The sequence below is a fragment of the Larus michahellis genome, chromosome 8 (genome assembly GCF_964199755.1).
Source record: "Larus michahellis chromosome 8, bLarMic1.1, whole genome shotgun sequence".
Taxonomy (NCBI): Eukaryota; Metazoa; Chordata; class Aves; order Charadriiformes; family Laridae; genus Larus; species Larus michahellis.
In genome coordinates, this window is record NC_133903.1 from 2,691,551 (window position 1) to 2,701,165 (window position 9,615).

General features: G+C 57.7%; 1 protein-coding gene across 3 annotated transcripts; it reads right to left on the bottom strand.

Annotated features, from left to right (window-relative positions):
- Positions 1–265: 265 nt before the first annotated feature.
- Positions 266–9,267, bottom strand: TMEM184A (transmembrane protein 184A). Of its 3 annotated transcripts, none has more exons than XM_074597323.1 (9): positions 9,196–9,267; positions 6,025–6,249; positions 5,178–5,343; positions 4,154–4,244; positions 3,987–4,062; positions 3,270–3,361; positions 2,691–2,860; positions 2,392–2,589; positions 266–1,965 (listed from the first exon to the last, which is right to left on the bottom strand). In XM_074597323.1, the coding sequence occupies exons 2-9, from the start codon at positions 6,247–6,249 to the stop codon at positions 1,715–1,717; spliced, it is 1,269 nt and encodes a 422-aa protein (XP_074453424.1). In that variant the 5' UTR covers positions 9,196–9,267; the 3' UTR covers positions 266–1,714. The 3 variants fall into 3 exon arrangements, with proteins under 3 accessions (XP_074453424.1, XP_074453423.1, XP_074453422.1); XM_074597322.1 differs by lacking the exon at positions 9,196–9,267 and adding an exon at positions 7,596–7,711; XM_074597321.1 differs by lacking the exon at positions 9,196–9,267 and having other exon boundaries at positions 6,025–6,545.
- Between the last annotated feature and the right edge of the window lie 348 nt (positions 9,268–9,615).

Consider the following 9,615-nt stretch of genomic DNA (forward strand, 5'->3'; position numbering starts at 1 on the left):
AGCTTAGGCGAGGGCTGGAAGAGGTGCAGTGCAAGGAGAGGGAACGGGAGACACACACACACACATTCTTTGTGGAGTGAAAAAGATGAGCGCGAATCCCGTGGGAATGCCAAAATGTGCAGGATGCTGCGTGTGCAGGTATTTCTGCTGGGCCAGCATCAAGGGGCAGGGAGGACGCCGAGCTGAAGCGCATCAGCATTAGAGCAGGAACAGGCGGATCGGGGGCTTTGCTTGCTGAGCTAAGTGAAAACACTTCCTCACTCCCTGGTAGAAATTTCCGTTTATTAGAAAAAAAAAAATTCATAAATAAAATAATTTCATGTCGTGATTTACATTTTGCAGCTTAAGAGCAGGGGGGAAAAAAACAAAAAACAAACCACCTGGCTAGGAGTGGCATGTGAAATGGCTCTAAGCCTTTCCCGTCGGTTTGTTTGCCACCCGACTGCGAATCCGAGGCTGTAGACTTGCCCTCGTCCTTTCACTACCCAGCTCCCACCCCCAAACAACAGCCCGGCCGGCGCCTAAGTAAGTTCCCAAGGATCATCTCATTAATGGGAATAGAAATTGGACTAAGAATTGGGGGGGGAAAAAAAAAAAAAAAAAAAAAAAAAAATAGGGGAAGTTTAACAGAAGGATGCATGCTTTCCATCACTGATATGGGGAAAATCCCTCCGTGCGGTATCTTCCCCCGCAGCGGTCCTGCCCTGAGCCCCCAGCGCCACTTCATCCCCACCAACGTCACCTGGGGGGGGCTCAGTCCCACCCGCCTTCCCACAGGTTGGGCAAAGCCCAGGGCCGGTAAAGAGCGAGGGGTTAGGAGGAACAGACAGTTCCCAATAAGCGCATTCCTACCACCACCAGTCACGGTCTGGTTCCCTAATGAGGACCCTGATAAGGAAGCTGGAATCCCTTTTAACTTCTGATCCCTTCGGAGATAAGTCGGTTTAGACATAAACAAGCGCTTCTGTCACCGGCAGCTCTCCGAGATGCAGCTGCGAGCCCCCGCGTTGGCCCCGAGTGGGACCTCACTGCTGCTCCCAGGGGACTTCCTCGGGCAGCTGCATCCCCATCTGGAGGGAGAAGAGGATGACTTACTCTTCCTCCCTAGCAAAGGTCTTCTGCACAACTCCGTAGGCTTCTCTGAGAGAAGGAGCGGGGAGAAGATGTAAAAATAAGGAATGACATCTTTCAACCGTTACCGGGTTTTGAGGTGAAGTGAAGTCACCTTCCTGGGCTGGTTTTCTCCACGGGGCCCTTTGAGATCATTTTTTACTCAAATTGGGAGAAAGTAGAGCAGAACTGTGCTGAGAAAAGCATTTCTCTCAGGCCTCAGCGCTGCTTGGAGGAAAGAGGAGGGCGAGGGCGGCTGGTCCATCCTGCGGCCGGGCTCCCCTCCCTGCCTGGCACCCCCAGAAAGGGGACGGGCACCGGGCTGGCGTGGAGACCCCATGAGTGGGGCAGCGAAGCCCAGACAGCAACACAGGAGGAAAGTCAGCCCAGTCCCTAACACCAGTAGAGATGGGACAGCAGAAGCTGGCACTATTTGCTTTAACCTTTCCCTGGGTTATTGCATCTTCCCTTTGAGAAACTGGCTTTTTGGGTAGAGTTTCTGGCTTCTCGGTACTCCGATGAGACCAGGTTGCCTCAGCATTGAGACAGTTCCCATTTGCATGGGTTTAAACCTCTCCAGTGTCACCGTCCCCTCCAATGTCTCCTACAGCTCCTCATCCGACAGGATCAGCACTCTCTTCTCAATGTTTTTGCTCTTTCTGCCACTCGGTCCCTCCACCTTGGAGGCCACATGCCCGTTCTCCCCCGGCGCTTTGCGCTCTGCCTCCTGCATCGACTGCTGGGTGTACTGCTGGTACGCGGGTGAGAAGTTGTGGATCGCATCCTGCACGATGTCCTGGGGGCTTATGGTCTCCTTCAGCCCGCTGGAGATGCTCTGCATCGGGGCCAGGTTTGCTGAAAAACAGGGAGGGTGATGGGACATCAGACAGTCAATGAGCCCAAGTGCTCCAAGAGTGGAGTGACACTTTTCCATAGAAATTCAAGATCAGGGCCTCATCGTGGGCCACGTCAGCTCGCGGTGGCAAGCGCCAAGGAGAAGAAAGGCAACCCCAGCTCCATGTTTCAAAGAGGTTGGAACCTCTCCAGCAGCATGTGCTGTAACACCATAATCCCCTAATTCTCCCCATCCACACCAAGGTCTCTTTTCCTATCCACTCCCTGTGGCTCGTGGGCATCATGAGGAAAGAGGGAGAAGGAGCTCATGGAGCACAGGAGAAGGAAACTCCTCTGGTGGCTTTTAGCATCCCATTGGTAATGCTTTAAGAGGGATGTCTCCTCTTTCCTTATTCACCGATGAAGGAAGAAGAGAGAAAGAGTTACCTGCTGAGTTTTCTTTCTTTTCCCTGTACACCTGGCAGGTGAACGCATAGCGTAGGGCAATGGAAGCAAAGAACATCTCAATGCAGATGATGAAGTTCTGGTAGCCAGCAGCCACCGTCCCAGCTCCCACCTCCTTCCCATCGATGATCTGAACTTCAGGGATCACCCCACATTTCTCCAGGATGGCAAGCAGCGTCCCTGCAGGGGAAGGGAGAGGGATCAGCTCACGTCCTGCATCCCCGGGGCAGGTGGGGCTATGGAAGGGGAAGTGCTGAGCGCCCTTGGTGGGTGGGACCCACCTTGCCAGAAGGAGAGGAAAATGACTGCCTTGATGGTGATGAACTTGAGGACTGGCTCAAACGGGCGCAGCAGGTCCATGGTGGCGAAGTAGAATAGGAAAAGGGCATAAAGTGCCAGGCTGACGGAGAAGTTGTAGATGATGGTGATGTAGAGGTACCCGCTGTGGATGCTGCAGGGGGAAAGAGAGAGAGAGCTGCTGCCCTGGACTGCGGGAAGCGAAGTGAGGGCAACCACAGGCAAGGGAGGAAGAAATGGGGGGGAGAAGTGTCTGGCTTTGCCATGGGGGAGCGCACAGCCCAGGAGGGAAGGGAGAGGCAGGGAAAAAGAGGGGAGCGGGGGGGCCACACTCAGCTTTTCCTCTGTTGGTGGGACTTCTTTTTATTACGGCTCACAGGACTTCCGTTCCTTTTTTATTTGGGAGCAGTAAGTCTCCGTTCCCGGGCGCTTTGGGCTCCCTGTGCTCTCACTACCCGTGGAGCAGCTCCCCAGGGGGGCTGGCAGGACACCCTGTCCCTTGTGATGGAGCAGGGACCGATCCTGTCCCCTTCACCCTCCCTGGCCCCACCCAGCATCCTCACTTGAAGTCCCCGTCGTGGTACTTCCCGAACGCCTGCAGGATGATGGTGATGATCGCCATGAGGGGTTTCACGATGCAGAACTGCAGCGTGGCCTGCACAGGGGAGAGACATGGTGCACGCCGGGCAGCAGGGACGTCCCACCGCCCTCCCTGTGGCTCCTGCCGCCCCCCAGCCCCTCCACGAGAGCCAGCCCCTCTGCTCCAGGGCCAGAGACACAGAGAGAGCAGTTCTCCATCACAGGAGGGACCAACGCTGCGGGGTGAAACATGAACCAGCTCAAGGTCTGCAGACGGGAGGCAGCAGGGCTCCTAAAAGCCAGCTCCTGAAAGGCAGCCTAGCCACTCCGAGGGGGGGGACAGGGTGGCTTGGGGACAGACCGGTGCCAGGATTCAGCCCGCAGCGCAGCCCTGGAGAGTGAGAGAGGCGTCCAGGCCAACCTGGGACTGGTCGGAGATGGCAATCTCAGCTCCGCAGTGGGAGGAGACCCTGACTCAGCAGTGAGTCAGAGGCAAGGACAGCGAGCTCGGCGCCCTGCTGCTGGCCAGGTGCCGGCGAGCTGGGGGGGCTGCCTCCCTCAGAGCGAAAATAAACCAAAAAGAGCATCTTGGGAGAGCGGGGAAGCAGAGGCCTCTCGGCAGGGCAGCGGGGAAGGGACCTGCTGCCCTGAGACCCCTCATCAGAGGAGGATGGAGCTGATGCTCCCCGTCAGGTACCCACCTGCTTGCAGAAGCGCAGGAACCCAATGGAGTAGGACATTCCCTGGAGGCAGCAGGTGCCGTAAAAGCAGCTGGACCTGGAAGCAGAAGCCGAGGAGATGCCGTTGGGGCTGCCGGATGGGGAAAGCAGGTGGAGGGTCGAGGAACTCATGGCATGCTGGGACTTACGCGATGGGCTTCCCTCGGATCTCTGCCATGATGGTGCTCTCCCCTCCCAGGTACTCGAAGCACAGGCTCAGGAAGCTGTAAATCACGAAAGCTGGCAAAGCAAGGGCAGACACGATCAGCAGGGCTGATGGAGGTCCGGGGACGGTTGTTACATTTCACATTCCTTCCTGCTCAGGTGTTTTATCCACCCTGTCACCGCATCGGGATTTGGGACACAGGTGGGTGGGATCCCAGCGGGAGGAGCAGCAGGTCAAATCCATCTGACTTCCAAGCGGAGTCAGATGCACCACGCCACGCGCGCAGGGCTCGTTGCAGACGTGGCAGCTCCTCTGGGCACACACAGCCCCTGCGTGCCCGTGGCAGCAGTCGGATGGCCCAGCAGTGCCCGTGGAGACAAGCCCAGGCAGGAGTGCAGTGGCCAGGGACCATCTGAATGGAAGGACCTCAAAATTGCTAAGGGGCAGCATAAGTGGTGGGTGGCCAGCGAGGAGCAGATCCCGAATGGTTTTCTTGGACGTCCCCATCACTTATTTTCCGCATAATCCAAACCCAAAGTAATACATATGCTTGCACCCCTCTGTTCCCCAGGGGGAGAGCAACAAGATGGAAGAGCAACCTCAAACTCAATCCTGATGAGCTTCCCCTACACTTCAAAACATCCCAACTCCTCAATTTCTTAGGTATGTCTACCTTCCGCTTTAGAGAAGATGCATTGCTACCCCAAAGGCAGCCAGAAAACCTCTTTCCCCAGGAGCATGAGGCTGGGGTCCCCCTGGGCTCCTGGTTTCCAGCACTCTGCAGGTGGTGGAAAGGCACCAGCTCGTGTCTGCCCGTGGGGCATCCCCTCCCTGCTGCCGACGGAGAGGGAAAGGGAAAACCTCTGCACGGAGGAAGAGGGAGTGGGAAGTAAAAGAGATGGAGATCTGCCACTTTGTGCAATCCAAGACACTCCAGAGACACAGGTCAGCGAGATGAGAGCCCTGCTTTGCCATCAGCCTCCCTGCCAAGGAGAGGCCATGCTCACCTTCATAGCAGTCGCGCACCGAGTCGAAGTAGACGTAGTACTGGTGGCTGCCGAGGAGGAGGAGGCTGAGCCAGGAGTCGAAGGCATAGACGGGCACGATGAAGAGAATGCGGATGATGTAGCGCTGCTCCTTGGGGATGGTGTAATTCCTCAGGTGCGTGTAGATCTGCAAAGTGCCCAGTGTGCAGAGCTGTGGCTACCACCAGTCAGGAGGGCAACCAGAGGTGCCCCCCCCAGCCTGGGGGGCTGCAGGAGGCTCATCCCATTTTGACCCTCCTCGCCGGGGCGAGAGCACTGCTGGCTTTCCTGGCTTTCCACCACAGACCCATCGCAGTGAACAGACATGCAAGACAGGCTCATCCCATTCCCCAGGGCAATCCCTTCCACAAAAACCCATGGAAATCAGGTCCCTTCCCCGGCGCTGTGCAAGCAGCATGCCCTCCTCCATGCCAGCCCCGTCCCAGCTTGCCCCGGGGCTACCTTCAGCAGCATGGATCCACACAGCACCCAAACCCATGCCCACTGGCAGTACATATCGAGGCAGCCTCAGTGCACCCCCCCAGGGCACAGACCCAGACGAGAAGCCCCGCGGGGTGTTGCCTCTGGGCAGTGCCAATGCCCTGCAGCCTCTCCTGGCTCCGGCAGCCACCCGGGGATCATGTGGGCAAAGTCCACCCTCCCCAGCTGCCAGCACCAGGCTCCCGACGGTGGAGATGTCCCCTCCAGGCAGCAACAGGAGGAAATATTTATCCGGAGATGAGTGATTTGCAATGAACTCGGGGGCAATCAATAGGTTTGCCCTTGCATCAATCCCAGCACCGAGCCCCGTCTCTGCTCCATCCTGTACCTGGTGGAAGGTGACGATGAGTGCCGACCACACAAAGATGCCGGAGATGACCTGCGCCGCTGTCGTGGTCAGGAAAAGCTGCTGGCCATCCTCAGAGTCGTTGTGGGTGGCCGTGAGCAGGACGAGGGCCGGGGATGGTGGGGCGGAGGCCAACCTGGCCACCGTGCTGGGCCCTGGGGTGCCAGGTGCCATGGGAGAGGGCAAGGCACGTGTGGCATTACTCATCTGCAGGGAGGGAGAGGCAAGGGGAGTGGTGCGGGAAGGCATGACCCAGGTGAGCTGGCGAAGGGGAAGGTCCCAGAAGATTTCCCAGCCCACACAGTGTGGACAAACCTCCTGTGAGGTTTATCTCCTCCCCAGGGTTTTTTCAGGGTGTCCCTTACCCAAACCAGCCCATTCACCATGGTCAGGTCTGCTTCTCCCAGTCGGAAAATGCTAATGTCCTTCCAAAGCAGACTCTTTTTCCTCCAAGGAAGTGCATGTGTCCTTATGTCCCCCAAAATACACACCCTTCCTTCCCAGCCTTGCTCCTTGTTTCCTCAGGGGTCACTATCCCGCTTGGAAGGGAAAGACCTGCCTGCGTTTGTGCCCCTGTGAGCTCACCCTTGTGGCTCAGGACCCTTTTCCATCAGGAACCAGAGACTTTAGGGTTAAACTCATCCCTCACTGATGATAATAACGAGCCTCTTACCAACAGCCATCAGGACATCCATGTCCTCCTTGTGAGCCCAGATAACACTGGGATCCCTGCAGTTCCCCCCCCCCCCAAATTTGCCTCCTTTCCTTGTGCATGGTCTGCTGGGGGCAAACCCTGGGGGTCCCCAAGAAGGTTTGGCATCACCTAGGGCGTGTGGCCAGCCTCGGCCATTTCAGCATCATGAGGGTCTCCATGTGCCAACAATGCCAATCCCGAGACCCAAAGGGTAACCAGCAGTTCCCCGAATTAAACCCAAGGGAGCAATCCTGCTATGGTGCAGGCAGAGCCCTCTGGGGACACTGAAGCTCTCTGCCATCTCCCCACAGGTCCATCTCCCTCCAAGCTGGTCACCCCAAGGCACCGAGCGTGGCCGGGGAGTACAGGCACCGTGTACCCTGCGTCTCCAGACAGCAAGGACCAACCTAATAATACGCTTTTATTTATAGAGCAGCTTCATATCTCAAGGCCAACAGACGCATAAACTGCCATGTTCGGCCTCTCTTTCTGCTAATCTATGGAAAGCTGCTTTTCCCCCCCAAGTATAACAATAGCACTTAAAAAAAACCCCAACAACCCAACAACCACCTGTGAGCAGAGCTCTAACAATATAGATGCTTCTCCACGCATTGTAAACAAACAAAGATTTTAGCTGCTGGGTAAGTACCGCCTGGGGGTAGAACTGTAAGCGTGAACTGGTGAGAAGCAAGAAAATATCTGCCATAGGTAGGAGTGGTAGGGAGCGACCTCGGTCCAATTAAACACAGAAAACAAAGCAGAAGCTCGCCCTGCGGCTTCCTCTCCTGCCCTCTCCCCGAACCCCAACCTCGCAGGAGAGGAAACTCAGCCGGTGTCAGATCAACAGCCCTAAAAATACCTTTTTTCCCCCTGCTCCGCCTGGCAGGAGCTGCCTGTAAGCGGAGATGCTGGCGAGGTCCCAGGAGCTCACCCCAGCGTACCTGCGCCCGGCGCGGGGAAGCGGCGCCGGAGATGGCTGGCGGGGCCGATAGTGTTACGGAGGCAGCAGGGAGCCCGGTTTTTCCTCCCTGCCACCCTCCGCCCACCCTGCCCCGGCCAGCAGGAAACAGGATCCCGGGGAGAGCCGGGAAGGGATCTGGTCTTTGGACAGACAGTGAGGACGCCGGACCTGCCTTGTAAACATTAACAGGAGGCCAGAGATAGCCCAGGGCGCTGGGAGGGAGGCGAGAGCCCGGCTGTGCCCCATTCCCCGCAGCTCCTCGCTCTTTCCGGGGGCAATCCTGCTGTGGGTTGGGGTCGTACAGCCAGATTGAGCCACGCTTTCCTTCTGCCACAGCATCATGATGGGGAAGGAGGTGATCCAGCTCGCTTCCTATGACATGGTGGAGAGCTGTGCTCATCGCCAAACCCATTTATTCAGTTTTCGACCCGGCGCCGTGCCACGGATGCTTGGCCCAAGACATCCCAACTCCTATTAGCTTTCCCAGCCTGGCTGCAGCCATCGTGGTACCAGCGCGGTGGCACCAGCGGCGGGTCTTGGCAGGCTCCCCTACATTGTCACACTCGGAACGCGGCGGAGCAAGTCATTAAAAACAAAAGCCTCGGTGCTGCTCGGTGACAGGGCTCCCAGCTCCAGAGGTAATTAGATCCCGGCTGTGCAAGGTAGCTGGGCAATTCAATGCAGCTAGAGAGCCATTTGCTTCCAAAACAAAGGCGGTGAGAAGACAGAGAGAATAATACCGGCTGTAAAAGAGTTCCTGGACGGGACTGTGCTGGTGCCACATCCAGTCTGGCTGTTTTCAGGCACCTTGCAGCTACCTGCCACACACAGGTGTGTGCCTGTTACACTCACTCCCCGGGATATTAGAGGTGGTAAGCGAGCAACGAGCAGAAAATAAACTGAGCGGTGACACCTGTGTTCAGGCCACCGGCAAATGGGGCTTTTCACCTCGCCAGGGATTCCCCTCCCAGGCTGCCACAGCCCGGACTCCCAGCTCACATCCCTCCCTGTGTCCCCAAGCTCCCGGGATAAATCCCCACCTTGGTGGCAGCCCCCGTGGGGCTGGAGTGGTGGGAAGGGAAAGGCGAGCCCCCACAGCCCCCCACCACTGCCTCTTCGGTAAACGGGGAGGAATCCCTGTCCCCCACCCCAGGGATGGAGCGTCCAGGCTCAGACCAGCAGCGCAGGAGACGTGCCTTTCCTCCTGATTGCTGTGGGATAAAGCCGGGCCACGGGGGTTATTTACCTGATCACCCTCTCTGTGCCACCCCCGCAGCACCCAGGAGGAAGGACCTATAGCATGCGGCTATAAATTAAGGCAGGGCAGCACCAAACCCTCCCTAAAGCTTGTCCGAGTGGGCGACACACGCACAGGGCTCCTGCAGCAGGCTCTGCCCTCCCAGTGGCTCATAGGTGCTCATGGCCGACGGCTGGGGCAACCTTGGCTCCGTGGATGGGTGCCCCCAGCCGCTGCACCCCCCTCCAAGGCCCCACTCACCCTGCAGGGCTCCTCCGGGAGTGGGTCTGGCTGCTCGGCATCCCCTGTGCCCTCCTCCACCTGCACCCATGGGAGACTCCTCCTCCGGGCAGCCTGCCCGCCCGCTGCCAGCCTGGCTGCACCCCCGGCGCTGGAGCAGCAGGTCGGGCTTTGCCTCCTGTGGAAAAGCTGCCCGACTTACCTTTCCAGTCCGCCGCGCTCCGCACCCACGCCCGCAAAGCAAACACGGATGGAAAGCCACCGTGCAGCCCCACACCACTGTCCCCAGCCCGGCACACAACCTGTGTGGCAAATTCGGCTTTTCTTGCAATTGGGAATTAATCCTGAGCCGGAGGACAGCAATGAGTAAAAGCTGATGTTGCCGGTGAATGTTTTTTGGGGCAGGGTTTTCCCCTGGTTTATGGCAGAGCAGAGAGGAGC